This window comes from Lactuca sativa, chromosome 8 (assembly GCF_002870075.4).
Source record: "Lactuca sativa cultivar Salinas chromosome 8, Lsat_Salinas_v11, whole genome shotgun sequence".
NCBI classification, from domain to species: Eukaryota; Viridiplantae; Streptophyta; class Magnoliopsida; order Asterales; family Asteraceae; genus Lactuca; species Lactuca sativa.
Window position 1 is genome coordinate 164,761,908 of NC_056630.2, and position 26,893 is coordinate 164,788,800.

Consider the following 26,893-nt stretch of genomic DNA (forward strand, 5'->3'; position numbering starts at 1 on the left):
TAACACTATACTTTATAACTATTAACTATTTATAAAAAAAAAATCAAGTTTAAGTTAATTGTTTAACATTATATTGAAATTGATAATTTAAATATTTTGCATAAAATCATAAATTATACAAAAGTTGTGACTTTAAAATAACAATTTCCCACATACGACAACGTATCTAAATTAATAAGTTGATTATAATATGTAATTTAACTATAATATGTTAAAAAGTTAAAGTCATAATTTTATAAATAAAAGTAAAAAAATGTTTTCATATTGTAGTTTAGTTAATTTATGATGAGAATTTAGTTTTTGCATTAGTTTAACATTATTAACCAATTTATAATAATATTAAAAAGAAATTGAAAAGTCATAGAGGTTTTAAATACATGTGGTCCAAGTATATATATATATATATATATATATATATATATATATATATATATATATATATATATATATATATATATATATATATATATAGAAAGAGAGAGAGAGAGAGAGAGAGAGAGAGAGAGAGAGATAAGATCGGGTGATGACTCATTTTAAAGTGATGACTCGTGAGGACATTTTAAAAAAATTTAAAAAAAATCTTTAAAAAAATAAAAATCATAAAATCGAGCATAGATCTATGTCCAGTAGAAAAAAAAAAAGTGGATCATTGAATTTGAATCATGGATCATAATGATGCAAAAAAAAAAACTAAAACTGAATCATGGATCAATTTTAATGATGCAATTAGTACTCTGCGTTGATACCACTGCTTGAAATATATCTATGCTCGATTTTATGATTTGTATTTTTTTTAGATTTTTTTCAATTTTTTTAAAGTGTCCTCACTTTAAAATGAGTCATCTCAGGAACCGGATCCTATATATATATATATATATATATATATATATATATATATATATATATATATATATATATATATATATATATATATATATATATATATATATATATATATATATATATATATATATATATATATATATATATATATATATATATATATATATATATATATATATATATATATATATATATATATATATATATATATATATATATATATATATATGTAGTTTTGTTGTTTTCCTAGTATTTATGGCTAGTCAAGATGTGGTTAAATCATCATTGTTCAACATTAGTCAATCTGAAACTAATCCACCATTTTCGATTAGCTTTTTCTTTAACACCCATAAATCTTTATTATACTTGTGACTATGTTGGTTTTTTTCCGTTTTTCTCGGACCAAAAATATGTTTAAACCGACTATGTGTTCGGTCTATTTTTCTTCGTTTCTTGCCCTGTCACAACCACTCTCAACATTAATAGTAATAAATAATTAAATATAGCATTAAAGACAAAATGGTCATTTTGTAAAAATAAGAATACTTTTGTTATTTTTGTTTAGTACTTTATTCATAATATATAGTTTTTTTAATATCCCTTTGTTTATATAATAGATTTCGTAATATTATGTCCACGGAGTATAAGCAATTAAATTCTCACAAATACAATCGCTCCATTTTCTAGAGAGAGAACATGGACGCAAAAAAATGCATCATGAACAGAGGGTGGTCAAGTTCTAAGCTTCCATGGCTGACACCACCTCTAATCATCATCATCCTATCATTTATCTCCATTCATCCTACAATTTCTACCTCATTTCTCAACAATCGTTACACCACTACATCAAATTTCAGCCTTTCTTCTTCAGTCAAATCAAATCCTCGTCGAATTTTATCAAGTTTTCCAAACAAAAAACAGAGCAATCTGCAGAGAATTGAAGCAAGTTTAGCTCAAGCTCGAGCTGCAATCAAGAAAGCTGCTTCCATGGCAACAAATAATTCGATTGATGATCCAGATTATGTTCCATCTGGATCAGTTTATCGGAACCCCAATTCGTTCCACAGGTACAATTCTGTTCTTCATTGATTTGCCAATAATTTCTGGACTACTTATGTGATTCACAACGTTGTTTATGAATTGGTTGCGTGAATCAACAACCATCTAATATGCTTCAGGAAAGATCCTTTCTAACTTTATCGTGAATGTCACAAAAAAGAATTCTTCCTATGTTTTCTTTTTAGAATTGATGATTTACTATTATTTTAGTTATATCTAGATGTTAATGATTATATTATGTTACACGAAGTATATTACAAGTGATAATGTTGAAATTTGAAATTGTGAAAAATCTACCTTCATTTTATCACAAAGAGGTCATAAAATCTTTTTGCTAAATTTAGACTCGGTGGATTATATTATTATTTTTTTTTTTTAGGAAAAAGACAATTTTATGCATGTTTTAATTTTTAATTTATTTTTTTCATTTATTTTTAAATTAATTGTGAAATATGTATAATATACGAGTTTTAATTAATAAAGTTAGATATGAAAGTCAAAAATTTAGGAGTTTGAATCTATAAGTAAAGTGAAAAAAATATTGAATTACTGAAATTGAAGTGATTATTTCTTTTTTGAATTTAAATAAGTAAACAAACTAATAATTGAGCTTTAATTTAAGAATTATAAAAATAAATAAAAATTTATATTAATGAAATTGATATCCATTTATTATTATAATTATTATATTTAAATAATATCTAAAATTTACTAAAATGAAAAAAAAAATCATAAAATGACATGTGAAAAAAAAATTATTTTAAAATAACTATAAAATAACATATGTTAAAATAAATGAAAATATGACTGAAAGATTATTATTTATTACAAATTTAGATTTAAAAGAGACTATAATAGATTTTAAATTTTAGAGTCGACTAACTAAATTGTGAAAAATAAATAAAAACTTATTTCATCTTCCATCTATTAACGTATATAAACACATCTATATATATACATATGATGTGACCTAACTTCTATTCTACTCCGTTCAATCTTTTTACTAATTTGAATATCTTAAACGTCAATAATTGAGTTTTTTGAAGTCTTTTCAATATTTTTCCTTCTAAAAACTGAAAGAAATTTAGAAAATAAAAATCATTTGAGGGCTCTTTTTCAAAGAGATCTATAATTTATAAGTTATTATCATATGTTTTTTCAAGTTTTAAACCAATTGTAAATAGACAATTTATGCAAAGGTAAAAACAAATTTGAAAAACTCTCTTATTGTAGAGATAAATTGAGTTTATATATATATATATATATATATATATATATATATATATATATATATATATATATATATATATATATATATATATATATATATATATATATATATATATATATATATATATATATATATATATATATATATATATATATATATATATATATATATATATATATCATCGAAAGCTCTTTCATCATGAATTCTCTTAGGGTGATGAATATTAATCCTTAGCTTTCCTACCTTCATTAAAACCACATTAACTTTTTCTTTATCTTCTTATATCATTCATAACTTCCTTAAAACTAGTGGAAATTATCACCCCTCGCATCCCTAAACCATTTTTAATAAAATAAATAAAAACTAATTAAAATATATATAAAACTATTATTTAATTAAAAACATACATTAATAAAGAGAAATATAGGACTGGATAAACAAAATATGACTTGTACCGAAAGTTTTGAAAATGGTGAAAGTTGAGCTTCATATTGAGTGAATTGCATGAATTGAGTATGTGAATTGAATGTTGGGAGTTGGTTGCTCTTGTAAACCCGTAGCGTTTTCTTTCAGCTTGAAAATCTATTTTGATTGTGAAAATGAAAGTTGTGAAATATGGTGTGGTAAAATAAAAAAGTTACAAAAAAAATGGTAATTCTTAATGGTGAACTCTTTAGGTTATAAGTAGTGTTGTAAAACTCGCCGAGTTGGCCGATTACTCGTTCGAGTACTCGATACTCGGCCCCTTACCAATGCGAGTTACAAAATCCGAGTACTCCCTGATCGGCCCCTTATTAAAGTGAACATTGTTGTAAAACTCGATCAGTTCGGTGATTAATATGTATAATATACTTAATATTTTATTATTTAACACACACATGTGATTATTAGGACATATATATCTTAAATTTTCAATAATTATTCACGAAGTGAGATCATTGTGTGTTTTTCAGTTGTTGTGTATTCACATGTATCTAATTTTGATATATATTTCAATCAACTTATCGTTTTAACTTATGATTTTGACATATATAATTTCCTTAAAAATATTTATACATGAATTACCGAATCCGAGTACTCCCCGAATACTCGTTGCTCGGTAGTCGGCCGAACAGACACCAAATAACGAGTTCTACAACCATAGTTATAAGGCACATCTAATATCGTCCTCACACCTCTACCTCCCAAGCTCCAACTCATCGCCACATTTCCATTTGGTTTAGATAGTAGATAAAAAGTTTAAAAAGTCATTAAAAATAAATTTTTGAAAATTTTGAAAGTGCTTGCAAATATTTAAAAAAAGTCCGAGAATTTATGTTATCATTTCATTAAAAATAATTGAATATATATAAAATATTAAAAGGTTAAAAAGTAGTAAAGAAAATTCCAATCAAAAAGTCTCACAACCTCTCAACCCTTTGGGCTTTAGGGCTAGTAGTTAGTTTAAGGGGTTAGATTTGGTTGGTATCAATTTTTTTAAACGAAAATCAATATATTCCTAAATTATTCTTTAAATCTATTTATGTTCATAATGTGACTTGAACTCTCAGCCAAAAAAACGAAAAACAATACTAGATACCGTTGGACTAGAAACCCTTTGGTATTTCTTTTTTACTTAACCAATAATTTTTTTTTCAATTTAAGTAATGAAATTTTATAGTGTTAATACATATTGTTATGCATGTTGTTATACGCTTTTTAAAACACTTTAAATTTTATAGGTTTGTTGAATATAACAATAAAAAGGTAAACATTTTTAATTGATGATAATTTTTTATTTTTTTTAAGGTTATTTAATCTTTTAAATGGACATTTTCAATATTGATAAATATTAATATAGCTATAAGATTTTCTAATATGTCTTAAGAACACATATAAGAAGCATTAACTGAAGTATTAATTATGAGAAATATTATCATAATTAGATGTGATAGATATTAATTATAAATACTATTTTTTATAATTAATATATTTTACATTTAATTATGGTAATATTACACACAATTAATGTTAATCACATTTAATTATGGTAATATTTCTTATAATTAATACTTCAATTAATGTTTCTTATATGTACACTTATGGCATCCACAAGACATCAAACTTATTAGAGTTGTGTAGTAAATGTGAATCGATAAATTTACTGACATTCATTAAATATATGTTCCATTGAACTCCATATCTATTGAATACCAACATGGCATCCCACAATGGTAGAGTTTAATTTATTGAATGTCAATTAGCCATGTCATCTCATTCAATTTTCTCATTGAACTATGCATTATGGATGCTCTTATGGCACATATTGGAAAATCTCTATAGTTATTAATAAGTGTGAATCGATAAATTTACTAACACTCTTTGCAAAACTAATTAAGATAACGTTTTGGCATATGCCAATTTTAGAATTTCAAGTCTTTTTAACCGGTATCAAAACATAAAGAGGGGTGAATGATGAAGTTGCATTTCGTTTCATTTTGTAAATGAATGCTATATTTATATTTTTTTAACATCAATTTTGAAATTTTGAGGGTTTTTATTTCTTTCAAATATTATTTGAAACAAATATCCACTTAATAATAATCTTATTTTAAAAATATTAATATAATTTCTATAAAAAAACCAAAAAAAAACTAATTTAACCTACAACTTATTTAACTCGATCTTTGTTTTAATCCCCTAATTATAATGGCCATGTTCAGTCCATCATTATTATTTAGTGTCTTGTATTTATTATACCACCGTTGATTTAAATAGTTAACTGTGTTTAACTCTTAACGAAATACTATTTTTAAACAAAAGTTTAAAGGTTGTTAAACTATCAAATTTTGTTCTATTTGTTATGTATTTCCGTTTGTGATGTTGCACACAGGATACCTGAAAGACTAATAAATTGCGAATTTGTGTAGGAGTTACCTAGAAATGGAAAAGCGATTTAAAATTTTCGTTTATGAAGAAGGAGACCCTCCAATATTTCATAGTGCACCATGCTACGGAATCCTAGGGTTAGAGGGGATCTTCATCAACGATATGGAAATCAGTCGGTTTCGTACATGGGATCCTGAAAAAGCTCATGTTTATTTCCTCCCATTTAGTATCATAACACTTATCAACTATGTTTACATAGTAGGATCCCATGATTGGAATCCTATGTACAACACAATTCGAGACTACATCAAAGTTATAAACCAAAATCACCCCTACTGGAACCGAAGTCACGGAGCAGACCATTTCATGTTTGCATGCCATGATTGGGTACACTTTGAATTTTAAGCAATTGTTCACATCTCAAATGCACGACATATAAGGGGCATGAGAACATATATGACATTAAACTGTTTTTTGACATACATTTGACTGACTGAGATTAAATATTTCCCACCGATCATCAAAGAGAACTATAAATCTTGTCTAATCACATGCATGTCATGTTATAACTTCAATGTCATAACTTTAGTGCTTTAACTAACCAATATTTAATACCATGTTATTATTTTTTATTTTTCATAGGGTCCTGTAATATCGAGATCCGTTCCTTACTTGTACGAAAACTCGATTCGTGCTTTATGTAATGCAAATACATCAGAAGGGTTCAAACTCTCTAGAGATGTTTCGATCCCTGAAATCTACCTCCCACATGGGACCACGGAGGGTTTACTTGGTGGGCCACCCCCTTCGAAACGAAAAATCTTGGTGTTTTTCTCTGGCGGAGTCCATGGCTACATTCGTGAGGTACTTCTCAAGCATTGGGAGAATAAGACTGAAGATGGTGTTAAAATTCTAAAATACCTCCCAAAAGGTGAGGATTACAATCAACAGGTACTAATTTTAAATTGAGGTTTACAGTTATATTGAGATTTTATATACAGAGCTAAGAATGGTCCGAGTCAACTAGATGAGTTTATTATTAATGTATGTTGTTCACATAACTATGGTAATCGTCCTATTGGTCACCATAGCCGCTATTAGGTCTAGAAACAATAAGACTGTTGAGTTTATACAAGTTTCTTAATAGGTGAGAAATAGCAAGTACTGCATTTGTGCTAGCGGATGGGAAGTTGCAAGCCCACGCATGGTGGAAGCTCTTTACATGGGGTGTGTTCCGGTGCTTGTCAAGGATGATTACGCAAAGCCATTTAGCGATGTTTTGAATTGGGACACATTTTCGGTTGATATACCAACAAAGAACATCCCACAACTGAAAGATATTTTAATGGCAATACCACAAAGGAGGTATATAAGGTTACAAAGGAATGGTGTTCAAGTTCGAAAGCATTTTGTTGTTAATTTGCCTTCGAAGAGGTACGATGTTTTCCATATGATGCTTCATTCGATTTGGCTTAGAAGACTTAACATTCATATCCGAGATATGGACAATGAAATGTGAATAATAATATTTTGATAGATAATCAAGTATGTAAATTGTATCTATTTGTGTTTCTTTAATAAATCACTTGCTACAACCAATTTTTTAATTTCGTTTCAATTTTTGTAAAATCTTGTTGCTTTAAGTTTAAACACTTCACAAACTCCAAAAGCTTTCGATGGAAAAACTCCCACAATTTCACATTACATACAAAAATTTTCAATAAAAAGAGCCGAAAAAAGATGATTAATCTCAACAGTTGAAAAGGAAGATGCCCATAGCATATTATTGAACTCCAATCCACTATCGGTCTTCCTAAAGTTAGCATATATGTGTCTTGCACACCGTCTATGTTCCACATTTGGTAGTAATTCCTTTGTTTCTTCAAGCAATCCCTGCAATGTAATAAAAATAAATACTTAAACATATAAGATGATCATAAGGAACAATCATTAATATGCTAAGAAGTTACAAACCTTGTGTTTATCATAAATTATAGTAAACCCTCTTCTATCTTGTAGGTTAAGATCCTTTGTGAGAAATTCTAGAAACCATTTCCAATTAGCTTTATTTTCAATGTCAACAACTGCCCAAGCAATAGGATACACTCTGTAACAACCCGAAATTTCCATTTGTACAAACAATATCTATTCAATAGAAGTCAGGATAATTTCAGTGATTTTCAGACTTTTCCGAACAAGTTAGTGTACCTTAGGGTTTACACTTTAGGAGATATCAGGAGAGTGGATGCTCCTGAGTTTGTGAAATTTGGACATTTCAAGTTTCATAATGTTACAGTCCAAGTTCAAGAATGAAAATATTTTCTGTCAAAATATTTCAGGACTATAAATAGTTTTCTGAATTTAATTTATTCATTATTCACAATTCCAACTAGAGAAAAGCCATTTTCCCTCTGACGGATCTTCGGGTTTTTGATCCCAAATTGTGAGTACCCTTTTCTAGTAGTATTAGAATGCTTATGAGATGCTTATAACATGATTTAGATGGCTAAATCATGAGATCTAGGAGTTTACTCCCCAAGGTGTTCTTGGGCGGTAAACTCCCGAAACAAAGCCAAATCGGATATTGATGCTAGAATAAGGCCTTAGGACATTAGGTAAACACATTAGGGACAAGAAATCACACACAAAACCACCCAAGATTGGGAGTTTACAGCCCAGAACTCTCTTAGGCCGTAAACTCCATTTCAAAGGGCTAAATGGTGGTTTTTGGACTAAAGGACTTTAAGGCTTGCATCTAGATTAATTCCCCAAGTAGCTTAAGGTCTTAAACACTTCAAATGACACAAAAGAAAGGGAGTTTACGGCCCAGAACTCTCCTAGGCCGTAAACTCCATATAAATGGTCACAAAGGGTGTTTTCATGACACCTAAGGGCCTAGCTCTTTACAAGGAGTTGTACCCACTAAATGGAAGGACCAACACTCACCAAAATCACATATCAAAGTGAGTTTACGGCCAAGATAATGTTCTTGGGCCGTAAACTCAAAGGAATGGCACCAAAGTGTGCCTCTTGTCCCCATAAGCCTTAGATAAATTCATGAAAGCAATCCTTGTTGTTTAAGTGCTTCAAATCAATTAAAATCCAAGAGTTTACGGCCGTAAACTCTAGGATGAAGGACTTTAGGCCGTAAACTACCTTATGGAGTGTTCTAGAGCCTTAAAACTACTTCATGTATTATTCCAACAAAGCTAGGAGTGTTCTAGAAGCAAGATAGCACCACAAAACAACCCTTTGAGGAGTTCACGGCCATAAACCCATGAGTTTACGGCCGTAAACTCCAAGATGTGGGGTTGTTGGGTGGTGAACTCCTATACAAAGCTATTTGATGTTTCAAACCCTTTTGCCTTGTCCCGTAGCAACTTAGATGCAACCATTTGAACCTTAAACACTCATAAAAGTGTTTAAATGTTTCCTATGTGTTTTAACTTATTTATTAAGTTATTATTTGTCTAATTAGTTATATATATGCTTATTATATGATAACTAGGCTCGTGCGTGTAAACAAGTCTCCGTTTGACACCTAGCCATCCGATACCGTTCAGTTCATTCCAATCACCAACTACAGGTGAGTTCATACCCCGTAATCAATGTTTTAAAGGATTTTAAATGCTTTAATGGGGGGGGGGAATACAAGTAGAAATAAACATGTTATGAAATCAGTTCCATGTATTTTATAACTATGTTTTCACTCAGTAGATTTCACATATTTCAAAAGAAGTCACGTGAAATGGTTTTCTATCTTAAAATACTTAGACAACAGAAGTATTAGTTTTGAATTGTATAATGACTTCAAGTCACTTTATATTATTGTTCAAAGCTCCTAGATACCTTGCATAAAAATACTTGAACAACAGCATACTTTCCAGTTAGCTATCATAGGGATAGTCAGGAGATATCAAACAAGAGTCAGTTCATTCATGAGTCTATACTAGTACATTGCCTGATACATGAGTACCTTTACATATACTTACATGATACATGAACACGATTACATGAACGCATTACATGAGTACCTTTCTATAGATACACTTATCTGTATACTTTGATAGGATTACTTGTACCTCGCATTATTAGGATGATTTATTCGTACCTTCTGAGTAAATCTTCCTACATATTCCACTGTACCTCGGAATATTTAAGAAAGGACCCTATCCCACAGTACCTCGGGATACCTAGATGGGCCTATATCCCACTGTACCTCGGGATATACGTACGGGACTAACCATTCCGGAACCCATCTGTTAGCAACAGTGGGTAATGAACATCTACGGATGCCTACGGTTAATACTTATACTAGGAAGACATTACAGGGACTAACCATTCCTTCCACCTGCTGCTGCTACAGAGGAAGAATTAGACTATCTTCGGATGTCTATTAGGTTATATGTAATATGTTAGCCCCAGTACCTCCGGTCAACATTTACATTCATTTGTTAGCACCAGTACCTCAGGCTAACACTTATCTGCTTATATTTTTCCTATTAACTTTATTTTGTGATATCTTTCACATAAACGATGAGTTAGACTAAGCACTTTTAGTACTAGTCTACACAAAGGAAAAATACTTCATACATACAAAACATTCGGGTCTTGGTAGAAGACTGCAATTCATACATACAAAACATTCGGGTCTTGGTAGAAGACTGCAAATCATACATACAAAACATTCGGGTCTTGGTAGAAGACTGCAATTCATACATACAAAACATTGGGTCTTGGTAGAAGACTACACTTCATACTTATAGAAAATAAGGGTTTTTCTAGGGATTTCATACTTACCTCAACATTTTCACTTAAAGGTTTTCATGGCATTCATAGCAGGTTTTCACAAACAAAGCAATGACACTTATATACTTATGAACTCACCAACTTTAAAGCTGATACTCGCTTTTCAAAATAACTTGTATTCTCAGGTCGCCGGTAGACAGGTACGGAGGACAGGTTTTGAGAAGACGCAGCAGACAAGTCTCGTCTTTTATTTTGATTGTATATTTTGGTGTCTTACCACAATGAAAGAACACACATGTATAAAACTTTACTTATAATGAAATGGATGATGTTGTTGCTTGTTTATTATATTTCACTGTTGTGATACTTTACATGACGTCCTACACCCCTGAACGTTTCCGCCGTTCGTGGTTTTGGGGTGTGACACACTCGGTTGTTTGCATCCCTCCCTATTGTTGTGAGTAATTCTCCTTTACATGTCCCTTTCAAGAAAGATCCATCTAGACGAATTACCCTACGCCACCCTATTTTCCAACCTTACTAGATTGATTTAAAACACACATACATCCTATGAAAGTATGTTGTTTGATCTGAATTGACAGTGACACCCACTTGGACAGTGCTACCAGGATTTGGCCTTAGTAACTCATGAGAATAATCTCACACCCTTGCATAATGGTCTGTGAGTTTACCATCTATAATGTTAATTGCCCTACACCTTGTTCTGTAAGCCTTATACCAAGACACCCCACAATGAAATTTGGTTCTAATTATTGATTGCATCTCCTTACACTTCAAGTTATGTTTCATTATCAACTCCTTCAAAAAGTGTCTTGTTAGCCATATAGGGCTCAATAAATTTGAAATATTGAAATTTCTAACATATTTGTGATCATGAACAAAGGTTTTAATTTGAAAAGACATTTCTTGAGTCATCTAAGAAGCATAAACTCTAAATGGACAGGGTTAGGACTTCATCGTAGAAGCATATTTGGCAACTAATCTCATAGTGTTACACTTCACAAATGTAATGTTATACCTTGTCTTAATAGCATAATTAGTGAGGCATTGTTGCAACTGATGTGGTGATTCATACCTTTCACCAAAAAGGGGCTTCATCTTATTCCACTTAACTAATGAATCGTGAATGGGGAAGCCCAAATGAAGATCATTAACCCCTGTTGTGTCATTGATTTCCTCTGCTGACCCAAACCCTTCTTCATCTTCATCAGAAGCGCCATTGTCTTCATCGACTTTATTATCTTCAAAATTAGAACCGAAGTTAAATAAATCATCCTTGCATCTCTCTTTACCATGTGTTTTGAAATCATCTTCCAGTTCCATATCTATAAGTTCAGTATCGAGCACTTCCTCATCGTCCTCGTATTCTTCAAAGTCGTATTCTCTAGATGCTTCATGGTGAACTCCTCTGATTCGATAGCCATAAATAAAAACAGTCGGGGTTTACCTTCGTTTCTCTCAGTAAAACCATATTTCCTTCATGTTTCTCTTTGGAAAACCCTAGCCTTTTTCTCTCAATCGATTTACCCCATATGACGAACGAAGTGGAAATGGAATGGTAAACCCCTCATTTACACGTAAGGTGCCACATACGCATAGTACCGATGGGGTATCGACTAACCCAATAATTATCCTGCTTTGATTACGTTTACCAGTAATTAGGACTTAATTGCAAAAAAATAATAATAAAGGGACTAAATCGATTATAGGGTCAATACATAAAGATTTTACTACGGTTTTTCCTATAAAAAAAGTTTGGGGGTAACCCTATTTCTTTTTAATCGTAACCAAAAAATAATAAATAATAAATAAAAGAATTTACACTCTTTTAACAAATACTAAAAGGTAGAACGGGGATACTTTATGTCCACTCATATCCCATGTATTAATGTATATAGGCACATATGATAGTGACCCAACTTCCATTATACGCTATTCCATCTTTTTTCTATTTGTATATATCTCAAAGATTATGATAGTAGTTTTTTTAAGAACTTTTCATTATAAAAACTCATGAAATTTTAAAAAGCTATTTGGAAGCTTTTTTCAACCTAAGCTTTTTCAATGAGTTTGTTAATTAACAAAATTTTGTCATAAGTTTTATTAATGATTTGGTAGGTCAGATACACTATATATACAATTAATTCATATAACACCTTATGAATAGTAAACTTTCTATTGTTCAAATTATTGCCGCAAAAGATTCATGAATTTGTCACTTTTGGTCCCTTCTCTACTTTTTCTATATTAGTTTGTGCCGTTGACACTGTTGGAGAAGGAGCGGGTGATTGGGCAGGTTTCCGAGTTTGTAACGGACATTCGTGGGCTTATGACTTTCCTAGAGCGAATTTGGGTGCCCTATACAGGTGGAGCACGACGCATACTGATAGAGGAGACACATAGATCGGGATTCTCGATCCATCCAGGGGACACTAAGATGTATTTGGACCTGAAGAGAGATTACTAGTGGCCTTGTATGAAGAGGGACGTGGCATGGGTACTTGAGAAGTGCTTGACCTGTCACCGGTTTAAGGCAGAGTATCAGCATCAACATGGCCCATTACAGCCTCTAGAGATTCCCCAGTGGAAGTGGGAACATATTTCGATAGATTTTATAACCAAGATACCGAGGATCGCACGTGGGGTTGACGCGATATGAGTGATTGTAGACCGGTTGACGAAGAGTTCTCACTTCCTCGCCATTAGTGAGAGCTCTTCTGCAGAGAAACTAACCAAGATTTATGTGAGAGAGGTAGTAGCACGACATGGAGTGTTGACCTCGATAGTGTAAGACCGAGATGTGCATTTTACTTCCAGGTTCTGGAAGAAATTTCATGAGGAGTTGAGTACTCTGTTGCATTTTAGTACCGCATACCACCTGCATACAGATGGGCAGAGTGAACAGACGATTCAAACGCTCGAGGACATGCTGCGTGCATTTGTTATGGACTTCAGAGGAATTTGGGACACCTATTGCCCCTTGGTTGACTTTTCTTACAACAACGACCACCATTCCAGTATTGGCATGCCTCCCTTTGAGCTCTTATATGGGAGGAGGTGTCGGACTCCCATATGTTAGGGAGAGGTAGGGCAACGAGTGATGGGTGAAACTGAGATAGTGTTGAAGACGACCGACTAGATTCAACAGGTTAGACAGATGTTACTGACATCCCAGAGTCGCTAGAAGAGTTACGGAGATCGGCGACGATCCAAGTTAGAGTTCCAGGTTGGAGTTTTTTCCTCCTGAAGGTATCCCCATGGAAAGGGGTGATCCGATTCAAGAAACTGGGCAAGTTGGGGCCCCGTTACATTGGTCCTTTCATAGTGATCGCCAGAGTGGGCAAGGTAGCTTACCGGATGGAGCTACCTACAGAGTTGAGTGAGATTCATAACACCTTCCACGTGTCTCAATTGAGGAAGTGTGTTGCCGATGAGACGGTGGTGGTACCCTTAGAGGATATTTAGGTGGATGCGAGCTTGAATTATATTGAGAGGCCAATAGCGATCTTGGTTTGGAAGGTGAAGGTTCTGAGGAACAAATAGGTTCCCCTGGTTCAGGCCCAATGGCAACATCGAAAGGGGTATGAGTGGACTTAGGAGCCGGAGTCCAAGATGCGCGAGCAGTATCCAGAGTTATTTCCGGAGCTTGACTTCAAGGGCGAAGTCTGATTCTAGTGGGGGAGAATTGTAACATCCCGACTCCCAGGTATTACATTTATTTATTTATTTATTTTTGGGATTTAATGAGTGACTTGATGAGTTGTGTGTCAAACTCGTTGAGTAGAGTTGGATTGGTCACGTAGGTTTAATGACCGACTTGACGAGTCAGAGAGCCGACTCGCCGAGTTGGCGTTGTGTGAGGAAACCCTAAATCTCCGGGTTTGTGACCTATTTAAGGGGCCTTAAGCCCTCGTTTCCGCCTCACCAGTCACCTTACACCCTTGAGAGAAACCCTAATCGTCCACTTGAGCTAAAGAGTGAGAGAGGAGCTAATCTAGTGGTTATTAGTGCACTTTTGAAGGAGAAGATGAGAGTATCAAAGGTTGGATCAAGAGGAGGCTTTGGATCTAGAGGTTCATAAGAGTTTTGCTTCATTTAGAGGTAAAAAGATGCTAACTTGATCATTTCCTTATGAGATCTTGGTTTAGGGAGTTTCTAGGGTTTTCTCCCATCTCTTTTGTTTCATTTGAGTACTTTGAGCATGATTTGAGGTTGAAACCTCAGATCTGGAGTGTAGGAGGTCTTGTGAGTCCAAAGATCCAAACTTTATTGAGCTAGAGATAATATCTTGTGCATCTAACCCTTTTTGGAGCTTGAATTGGCATTATGGAGCAAATATGCCATGCATAAACGTAAAGATCGAAGCCTTACATCATAATCGAGGCTTAGGAAGTCAGATCTGGAATGTAGGGCATGGGTTCTGCCTTAAAACGTCTGAATGAGAATTTAACTCAAGGGACTCGACGAGTCAAGGAGCTGACTCGACGAGTCAGTTAGGGTTTTCCCCGATGAGTCTGGACAAGGGTAACTCGGCGAGTTGATGAGACAACTCGACGAGTTAAGTTGGGTTTTCATGATGCTTTGAGGAACAATGGGGGCTCAGCGAGTCACATAGGTGCACTCGGCGAGTCAGGTCAACATGGACAGTTGACTCTAGTGTTGACTTATGTTGACTTTAGGGTTTGGTCAAGGCAGGGATTAAGGGGACCATGGAGGGGTAAAATGGTATTTTACCCATCCCAAGAGTTAGAAAGATATTAGCATGAGTTTATATAAAGTTGTGATCTTTATGAGTTAATTAGAGATGCTTATTACGTGTAGGCGGAGATTAGGTTGTTCGAGGGGTATCTAGTTTTCCTTGCTTACTTACGAGGTGAGTCTTCTCACTATACTTATCTGCGTGGTAATACCGAGTGACCAGAGGGTCTTATTTGAGTTATCGACCGGAGGGTCCTATGTGCTTATATTGAGTTATGTGATATTATGCATTTCTGTCTTTGTGATATATGCTATGATATTATGTGTTTAACTGAGATCGGACCGGGGGGTCCAAACCGAGTTTTAAGACTGCAGGGTCTTCATTGAGATATAGGAATGGAGGATCCAAACCGAGTTGTGAGATCAAAGGGTCCTCACTGAGACACATGACTAGAGGGTCCACAGTGAGCCGTAAGACTGGAGGGTCTTCACCGAGACGCATGAGACCGGAGGGTCCATGCCGAGTTCTAGCCATGAGAGGCTTATTATTTGTGTATGTGGTATTTTAGGGAACTCACTAAGCTTTGTGCTTACCGTGTTGTGTGATATGTGTTTTAGGTACTTCTCAGGATCGCGGGAAGGCATCGGCTTGATTATACCCACCAATTTCAAGATCATGTGGATTCTGGGATAATGATAATTTTTATGTGGAGTTATGTTGACACTTGAACAATTATGTTTTTGAGAAATATATTATGAGTTTGATGTGTTTTTAAAATGAAAAATTTGGTTTGAAGATTTACGTCGTTACAAATTTTATATATATTGTTTTATGTCATTATTCAACAATGAATATATATATATATATATATATATATATATATATATATATATATATATAGAGAGAGAGAGAGAGAAAGAGAGAGTAAATTTCAAGTGGTTCTTATTTCGTGTCTTATATTTATTATATTTGTATTGATTTAAATAATTAACAAATTTGATTAGTATCGAAATACTACTTTTAATAAGGGCGGACTCAAGTGGTTCCCGGGGGCTCCCGGGCCTCCACTTCAGCTAGTTAGTGTATAAAAAATTGATTTTCTATTAAGGTGCAACCTCTTGAAATATTAGTGACACTACTATTTTGCATTTGGTTAGAAAAAAATTTGGTGCCACAACTATCCAATGTTTGTGCGTTTGCACTGATTCTCAAACTAAGTTTCAAAGGTTGTTGCTTTATCGATTTGTGTTTATATGATATGTTGCAAACGTCATGCTTGGAAGAGTTAGACCATTTTGTTCCTTAATAGTTACAGTATTTTTTGTTTTTCACCCAATGTATTTTATGTTGCACATGTGATATGTGAAATACTTATAAAATGCAAAATTTGTGTAGGAGTTACCTAGAAATGGAAAAGCGATTCAAAATTTCCGTTTATGAAGAAGGAGACCCTCCAATATTTCATAGTGCACATGCTACGAAATCCTCAGGTTATAGGGGATCTTCATCAACGATATGGAAATCAGTCGTTTTCTTACATGAGATCCTGAAAAGGCTCATGTTTATTTCCTCCCGTTTAGTATCATAACACTTATCAACTATGTTTACACAGTAGGATCCCATGATTGGAATCCTATGTACAACACAATTCGAGACTACATTAGACTTATTAGCCAAAATCATCCAAAGTCACGGAGGAGATCACTTCATGTTTGCATGCCATGATTGGGTAAAATTTGATTTTAAAGTAATTGTTCACATTTCCATGCATGACATACAAGAGATATGAGAACACATATGACATTAACTTTTTTTATATACATCGGACTGAAATTAAGAATATTATAAAAATAAATTAAATATTCCCACCAACTATCAAAAGGAACTATCAATCTTGTCTAATCACATGTACTCATGTCATGTCATAACTTGAGTGCTTTTGTGACATCCCCAAAATCTCGGCCAGAAAAGACCGGTTTCATTTATGTTTTTTCAACATTTTCAGAGTAAATCCTTTTAATTTTAAAAGAGATGCGGAATTTGTTCCCAAACATAAAATATGATAAAATAATATTTACCAAAGCATTTCATAAAGAATTGTATTTTCATTATATAATCAAAACTCGGGGTGTCATGTTCTGATACAGACCATAAAGCATAAACGATAACATTACAAGTCATTCAACAAATATATACATATACAGACTTGTAAACAAAACAACTTGATGATTATCCATCTTATGCCCTCGCGCCACTTCCTGTAATACAAAGAAACTGAGTGGGTTAGGCTTGGGAGCCTGGTGAGCATATAGGGTTTTCAACCCACAATAAATAATTATATTTAATTCCACCAACCAACAATAACCCAATTACTCATTCCCGTTATTCTCACTTTACGTCCCTAAAACAACTAACACAAGGGACCTAGTCTTAGAATATTTCATTGGGGCGACAACACATGCATTCGGGGGTTTCCCGGCAATATATGTCAAATAAGGCAACCATGGGGGGATGGAGTACAGCGAATGAACACCCAAGTTCATTAACACCTACAGGTGGCGAGCCTGCTAGTGTTCCACAAAACTGTCTAGAAAAGTCCGTGGTAGTCATCTAAACTCCGCTAGATGACTAAATCAAAACAACATCGAGGCCTCTCATCTATTTATTACACACCAACTATCTACCCATGTTCTACCCAACATATTAGTAGATAAAAATATACATTTTTATACATAGTATAAAACCTGTATAGCATGCTTTAATCAATACATATTCCACATAACAGATGAGGCACACACACATAACACGTATTTCATAGAGAATAAATCAGATCTATGAGATAGAAGAGAGTGAATATACATTCACACATATAACAACAACATATATACACGTAGCACGTATATTATATAAAATACTTCATAATAATGTGTTGGAAGAAAGTAACTACATTCTCACTTGATCAGAAGATGATCAGACAGCACTACGACTTGCAGAAGTAGTGTTTCTCCATAGATCTGGAAGATTTTCACAAAAACCGGGCTCCTCGCGGGCAGGGCTTCGGCTCAGGAATAACGCTCTTCGGGATCCTTGGGGCTTCGGATCTTGCTTCGGGGCTCGGGAATGATACCGGGGCTTCGGGGTATAAACGGCATGCAAATCGAGGCAAAAACTAGAGAGGAAGAAAGAAGTTTGTAAAAGAAAGAAGCTGCCCTCGTATGCCCCTTTTATAGGGTTGAACCCTCGCATTACGCTGGGCGTACTGCTTTGGTACGCTAGGCGTAATGCTTCGGTACGCTGGGCGTAATGCCGAAACGTCACTGCATCCGTCATCGGAGTACTCGAGTGCGAGGCTTCGTCATGCTTCGCTGGGCGTACAACATTACGCTGGGCGTAACCCGGATAAGTCCGGTGACTCCTCTTCGGATAATATCGGGCATAATAATTAAATTTAAATATTAATTATCTAATAAACTTTGAAAATTCATATCTTCATCATACGAACTCCGTTTTCGACGTTCTTTATATCTACGCGTAGGTGAGACTACGCTCTACAACTTACGTTCGGAAACCTCGTTTCGGCCACTACAACTTTATGCAAAGATATTGAGTTTATTTTACACTTAAATTTTGATGCTTATTTCATTCTTAATTAATCAAATCACATAATTAAGCAATTAAGCACGAAACACATAATATACAAATAATACGCTCTTATTATTTCAAAACGGGTTACAAAGGTTAACCTAGACTATTACATCAACGAAAATGCCTAGCCTGGAAACGCGGGCGTTACATGTGACATCCCCAAAATCTCGGCCAGAAAAGACCAATTTTCATTTATGCTTTTAAATAATTTCAGAGTAAATCCTTTTGATTTGAAAGAGTTGCGGAATTTGTTCCCAAAAACAAAACATGATAAAACAATGTTTACCAAAGCATTTCATAAAAGAAATGTATTTTCATTATATAATCAAAACTCGGGGTGTCATGTTCCAATACAGACCAATAAGCATAAACGATAACATTACAAGTCATTCAACAAATATATACATATACAGACTTGTAAACAAAACAACTTGATGGTTCATCCATCTTATGCTCTCGCGCCACTTCCTGTAATACAAATAAAACTAAGTGGGTCAGGCTTGGGAGCCTGGTGAGCATATAGGGTTTTCAACCCACAATAAATAATTATATTTAATTTCCGCCAACCAACAATAACCCAATTACCCATTCCCGTTATTCTCACTTTATGTCCCTAAGACAACTAACATAAGGGACCTAGTCTAAGAATATTTCATCGGGGCGACAACACATGCATCGGGGGTTCCTCAGTAATATAAGTCAAATAAGGCAACCATGAGGGGGATGGAGTACGGCGAATGAACACCCAAGTTCATTAACACCTACAGGTGGCGAACCTGCTAATGTTTCCACAAAACTATCTAGAAAAGTCTATGGTCGTCATCTAAACTCCGCTAGATGACTAAATCAAACAACAACGAGGCCTCTCATCTGTTTATTACACACCAACTATCTACCCATGTTCTACCCAACATATTAATAGATAAAAATATACATTTTTATACATAGTTTAAAAACCTGTATAGCATGCTTTAATCAATACATATTCCACATAACAGATGAGGCACACACACACATAACACGTATTTCATAGAGAATAAATCAAATCTATGAGATAGAAGAAAGTGAATACACATTCACACATATAAACAACAATATACTTAATACACTCAAACCATACTTGTATTATTATCGTGTTTATGAAAGGTAGTATACACTCACTTGATCAGAAGATGATCAGACAGCACGACGGCTTCTAGAAGTAGTATCTCTCCGCAGATCTGGAAGATCTTCACAAAAATCGAACTTCTCGCGGGCAGAGCTTCGGCTCGGGAATCACGCTCTTCGGGATTCTCGGGCTTCAGATCTTGCTTCGGGACTCAGGAATGATACCGGGGCTTCGGGGTACTTCTGGCACGCAAATCGAGGTAAAACGGGAGAGAGAAGAGAGAAAATAGCAACCCTAAACGGCTGGCCCTTCAAATCTATTTATAGGGCAAATTTGGCCCTTGCCACGTCGTGGCAACCTTTTTCCACGGCGTGGGCTTGGTCGTCACTGCATGCGTCATCCCAAGTTGCATCTGAGGGCCTTCCGGAGGTGACAGGAGATTTGCAACGTCGTCGCACTGCTTGCCACGTCGTGGTCTCTGACAGTCTTGGGGTTTCGCGCCCCGAACTTCAAAAATTCATAACTTTCGCATACGAACTCCGTTTTCGACGTTCTTTATATCGCCGCGAAGGTGAGATTATGCTCTACAACTCTCGTTTAGACTCCATTGGCTAATTTTGACTTTATTTTTAATATATTATAAGTATATTACTTATATATTATCTTTAGTAGGTCGGGACAGGAAAACTTCGTTCGAAATTCATAACTCCTTCATCTGAACTCCGTTTCCGTCCGTCTTTCCGTCGTTGCACTACTATCGATGAGATCTTAAATTCTCATTTAGATCACTAAGGATAGATATCTATCTACCTTAAATTCACTATTTACGTCGCGCTGGGTCGCGCTGGGTCGTGCCGGTTCTGTCGCGAAACTTCGACAGGTCATAACTTCTTCGTTATAACTCGGATTTTGGCGTTCTTTATATGCACGGAAACCTCGTTTCAACTACTACAACATTATCCATAGATATCGGCTTTATCTAACATTTCATTTTGACACTTAGTTTTTATTCTTAATTAAATTAAGACACACAATTAAGCACATAACACATAATACTCAAATAATACACTTCTATTATTTCAAAACAGGTTACAAAGGTTAACCTAGACTATTACATTGCTAAAAAATGGCAAGCCTGGAAACACAGACGTTACATTACAATTCTCTCCCCCTTAGGATGTTTCGGTACCCGGAATCACACATTAACAAACAAATGTGGATAGCGGCTCAACATGTCACTCTCCTTTTCCTAGGTGAGATTTGGCCCATTCAAATGTTTCCAACGAACAAGCACTAATTCGACCATATTGCGTCGAAGCTTCTTAGTCTTTCAGTCAACAAATGTCTCTGGTTCTTCAACTAACCTCTTGTTTTCATCAATTCTCAATTCAGAAATTGGAATTATATCGGGAACTTCTCCCGTGAACTTCCTCAAATAACACACATGAAAAGTGTTGTGAATTCCATTCAGTTCTTCGGGTAATTCGAGCTTGTAAGCTTGGTTCTCAATCCTCTGAAGAACTTTAAACGGTCTAATAAACCTCGGACTTAAGTTTCCCCATTTACCAAACATTATAAGTCCCTTCCACGACGAGACTTTAAGCAAAACCGAATCTCCAACTTCAAAAGTCATTGGTCTTCGCTTCTTGTCAGTATAGCTCTTTTGACAATCCTGAGCTGCTAACATTCTTTCTCTAATTATTTTCAACTTCTCGGTAGTCTAATGGACCATCTCGGGACCCATAAACTGCTTTTCCCCAGCCTCAAGCCAACACGACGGCGTACGACACTTCTGTCCATACAAAGCTTGATAAGGTGCCATCTTTATATTCGAGTGGAAACTATTATTGTAGGAAAATTCTACCAAAGGTAAATGTTCATCCCGGTTACCTAGGAATTCCAGGGTACTTGCTCTCAGCATATCTTCAAGTGTTTGTATTGTTCTTTCACTCTGACCATCAGTCTGTGGATGGTAAGTTGTACTTAAACACAACTTGGTACTCATTTCCTCTTGTAGACTTTTCCAAAACCTTGAGGTGAACCGGCTGTCACGATCTGACACAATCGTTAACGGGACACCGTAAAGCCTCACAATTTCCTTCACATAAGAATTCGCAAGTTTATCCATAGACCATTTCTCCTTGGCTGCTATGAAATGCGCACTCTTAGTGAATCGATCAACGACCACCCAAATCATGTCGTGACCACTTTTTGTTCTGAATAGTTTAGTGACAAAATCCATAGCAATGTCTTTCCATTTACCCATAGGCACAGGTAAAGGCTCTAAACTCCCATATGGTTTCTGATGTTGTGTCTTGACTCTTGCACAAGTCACACACTCGGCCACATACTTTGCAACATCAAGCTTCATCGTCGGCCACCAGTAGTAGGGTTTCAGGTCCCTATACATTTTACTGCTGCCGGGATGAATTGAGTACATGGTCTTGTGAGCTTCTTCCATCAGAAGATCTCTTATTCCTCCAGACTTAGGTACCCAAATCCGACCTTGGAACACCTTCAGTCCATGACCGTTTGTATCAAACACCAACGTTTTTCCCAAACGTTCCTCCTTTCGGTCATTCTTCTCAGAAGCTTCCTCTTGAGCTTTCTTTATACTTTCCACAATTGTCGAGACAACTTCTATTCTCAACGCTCTTGGCCTTTTTCCTTCAAGATTGACTTTCCGACTGAGAGCATCAGCAACAACATTAGCTTTACCGGGGTGGTAAAGTATCTCACAGTCGTAGTCTTTAAGTAATTCTAGCCAGCGTCGTTGCCTCATATTCAATTCTTTCTGACTAAAGAGATATTGGAGACTCTTATGATCAGTGAAAAGTTTGCACTTCGTGCCATAGAGGTAATGCCTCCATATTTTTAGAGCGAAAACTACCGCTGCCAACTCCAAATCATGAGTCGGGTAATTCTTTTCATGCTCCTTCAGCTGTCGAGACGCATATGCTATCACCTTTTCTCTTTGGGTCAAAACACAACTCAATCCAACCCCAGACGCATCGCTATAAACAGCGAAGTCTTCAACTCCATCGGGTAGAGATAGAATCGATGCCTCACATAGCCTCTTCTTTAGCTTCTCGAATGCTTCTTTATGCTTATCACTCCAAGCATAAGTAGCTCCTTTGTGGGTCAAAGATGTTAATGCAGTAGCAATCAAAGAAAAGCCTTGGATAAACCTTTGGTAATATCCGGCTAATCCTAAAAAGCTTCGGATCTTCGTGGGACTTTTCGGCTGTTCCCACCTCATTATAGCTTCAATCTTTGCTGGATCAACCATTATCCCTTCTTGGTTGACCACGTGACCCAAGAATTGGACTTCTCGAATCCAAAAATCACATTTGGAGAACTTCGCATACAACTTCTCCTTCTTCAAGACTTCCAACACTTCTCGTAAGTGTCTGCCATGCTCTTCTTGGCTTTTTGAATAAATCAGAATGTCATCTATGAACACTATCACAGATTTATCTAGAAACGGATTACAAACCCTATTCATCAAATCCATGAACGCTGCTGGAGCATTGGTTAGTCCAAACAACATAACCAAGAACTCGTAGTGTCCATATCTAGTTCTGAACGCAGTCTTCTCGATATCTTGCTCTCTTACTTTTAGCTGATGATATCCTGACCTTAGGTCGATCTTTGAAAAATAACTTGAGCCTTGAAGTTGATCGAACAGGTCATCAATCCGCGGCAACGGATATCTATTCTTTATTGTTGCCTTGTTCAGCTCTCTGTAATCGATGCACATTCTCATACTTCCATCTTTCTTCTTTATGAATAACACCGGAGCTCCCCAGGGTGATGAACTCGGTCTAATGAAACCTTTGTCCAATAACTCCTGAAGTTGCATCATCAGCTCCTTCATCTCCGTCGGTGCTAGTCGGTAGGGTGCTTTTGCAATCGGCGTTGTTCCTGGTAACAAGTCAATACGGAATTCCACTTGTCTATCAGGTGGTAATCCAGGAAGATCTTCGGGAAATACTTCCGGATAATCACACACCACTGGTATACTCTGCATCACCTTCTTTTCCTTCTTAGCATCGATCACGAATGCTAAATATGATGTACACCCCTTGGTCAAACACTTTCTGGCTTTCATTAGGGAAATGATTCCAGAATTTACTCTGCGTTTATCTCCATAGACCATAAACGATTCCTTCCCAGGCGAGTTTACTTTAACTATCTTCTTCTTGCATAAAATTTCGGCATCATTGGCACTAAGCTAATCTATTCCCAGAATGATGTCGAAACCATTTAGTTCGATAGACAATAATTCCTCGTGAAACTTATTCCCATTAAGTTCGATTAGGATGTTTTTCATACGATGTCTAACAGGTACAAACTTGTCACTAGCAACTTCGACTAATAAAGCATTATCTAGTCTATCAACAGGCAATGCTAGTTTCCTACCAAACTCATGCGAAATAAAGGAGTAGCTGGCTCTAGAATCAAACAAAATTTGAGCAGGTAGTTCGTTTACGAGAAAGGTACCTAAAGCGACATCAGCTTCATCTTTCGCACCCTCAAGTGTCATCTGGAAGGCTCTCGCCTTCGGCTTTGGTGGAATGTTGGGCTTAGCTGCCTCCTTCTTCTTCGGGCAGTCTTTCAAAATGTGTCCCTCTTCATTGCAACCAAAACACATCCTTTTGTTGTTCGGACATTCATTGGCAAAATGCCCAATCTTTCCACACTTGTAGCAGGTTACATCCTCACTACATTTCCCAAAGTGCTTTTTCTTACACTTATCACACCATTTCGCTTCGCCTCCTTTTCCTCCAAACTTTTTTGAATCAGACTTCGAAAATTTGCTTTTCTTATTGGAACCTGAAGTTCCTTCAAACTTTCTCTTCTCTCCAACTTTAACCTTGTCGGCGGTCCTTCCCTTTATCATGTCCTCAACAGACTTGGCAGCCCAAATAGCTGCCTGGCGCACTGGCACCACGTACTCCCATGGAAGTCCTTTTGTGTACCGGTCAACCTTTGTCAGCTCATCTGGCACGATGCGCAAAGCAAACTCCATCTTATCGGTGAAAGCATTTGTGTATTCATCAACTGACATGCTGCCTTTTGTCAATGTCAGAAACTTGTTCTCTAACTCCAACAGGTTTTGGGCCGAGCAGAACTTGCGCTTGAACTGCGCCAAGAACTCTGCCCATGACAACTGCAGTGGCTCATTAGGGCTTAAAGTCTTTCCTAGAGTGTTCCACCATCGAACTGCTCCACCTCGGAACTGACGCACTGCATAGATAGTCTGCAACTTGCCTCTGCAGCCACAAGTCATGAAGGCTAACTCCATTTCTGAGATCCAATCCATAACTCCAATCGGATCCTCCTTTCTATTGAAGGTCGATGGTTTGCAAGTTAGAAAGTCCTTGTACTTGCATCCCATTCCATCATTCCTTCCATCATGGTTGTTTTGCCTAACTATCGGTGGGTTGGCTTGACCAACAGACCCACTGAAGTTTCCACCTTCCGAGTGCCCTTCATTCAATTCGGGCTCTTCCACTTGAATTGACGGTTCTTCACGATTCTGTTGAAGCAACTGCCTAGTCTCCTCCATTTGACGATCCAACATCGTTTGAATCATCAATTGTACACCAGCCATTGTTATCGGCTCAGGTGCTGCTGTTACGACAGGTATTTGCTCAATCACTGGTGGTTGATTCCTGTTTTCATCAGCATTTCCAAATCCACTTCTTGTTCTCACCATTTTTGATCTACACACCGAATAAGGTGAAATTAGATCCTTATTCACGATAGATATTCAAATCATCCTTATCACTCCGAAACGTTTACATGCTAGTTCTAATATCGTAGACGTACGCTTAGAATCCTACACACATAAGGTTTCCAGATCCGGTCGGCAACAGACCATAGATCCGAACAAATAATATCATATATGGCAAACATATAACATTTAGCACATAAAAGCATTTTAGGCAATTTTCCTAAAATAAACTAGTGCTCGTGTCTAAAATATCACAGACACACATCTCAAAATTTCACTTAGAATTTTAAGTTTAAGTCTAGAAATCCTACAAATTCCTAGTTCGCTTAAACTAATGCTCTGATACCAACTGTGACATCCCCAAAATCTCGGCCAGAAAAGACCAATTTTCATTTATGCTTTTTAAACATTTTCAGAGTAAATCATTTTGATTTTAAAAGAGATGCGGAATTTGTTCCCAAACACAAAGTATGATAAAATAATATTTACCAAAGCATTTCATAAAGAAATGTATTTTCATTATATAATCAAAACTCGGGATGTCATGTTCCGATACAGACCATAAAGCATAAACGATAACATTACAAGTCATTCAACAAATATATACATATACAGACTTGTAAACAAAACAACTTGATGATTATCCATCTTATGCCCTCGCGCCACTTCCTGTAATACAAAGAAACTGAGTGGGTTAGGCTTGGGAGCCTGGTGAGCATATAGGGTTTTCAACCCACAATAAATAATTATATTTAATTCCACCAACCAACAATAACCCAATTACTCATTCCCGTTATTCTCACTTTACGTCCCTAAAACAACTAACACAAGGGACCTAGTCTTAGAATATTTCATTGGGGCGACAACACATGCATTCGAGGGTTTCCCGGCAATATATGTCAAATAAGGCAACCATGGGGGGATGGAGTA

The 26,893-nt window shown here is 35.6% G+C and overlaps 1 protein-coding gene across 1 annotated transcript; it reads left to right on the top strand.

The window, feature by feature from the left end:
- Positions 1-1,481: 1,481 nt before the first annotated feature.
- On the top strand, positions 1,482-7,608 carry LOC111878218 (probable glycosyltransferase At5g03795). Its single transcript, XM_023874724.3, has 4 exons — positions 1,482-1,910; positions 6,043-6,388; positions 6,644-6,952; positions 7,149-7,608. Exons 1-4 carry the CDS (start codon positions 1,540-1,542, stop codon positions 7,518-7,520), a joined length of 1,398 nt encoding a protein of 465 aa, XP_023730492.1. The 5' UTR covers positions 1,482-1,539; the 3' UTR covers positions 7,521-7,608.
- The last annotated feature ends 19,285 nt before the right edge of the window (positions 7,609-26,893 follow it).

What these genes read in the sequence shown, in the direction of transcription:
- LOC111878218 (XM_023874724.3), top strand. Translation starts at nt 1,540, where the DNA reads ATGGACGCAAAAAAATGCATCATGAACAGAGGGTGGTCAAGTTCTAAG. An exon ending in AACCCCAATTCGTTCCACAG is followed by an intron (nt 1,911 to 6,042) that starts GTACAATTCTGT and finishes GAATTTGTGTAG; the next exon opens with GAGTTACCTAGAAATGGAAA. An exon ending in TGTTTGCATGCCATGATTGG is followed by an intron (nt 6,389 to 6,643) that starts GTACACTTTGAA and finishes TATTTTTCATAG; the next exon opens with GGTCCTGTAATATCGAGATC.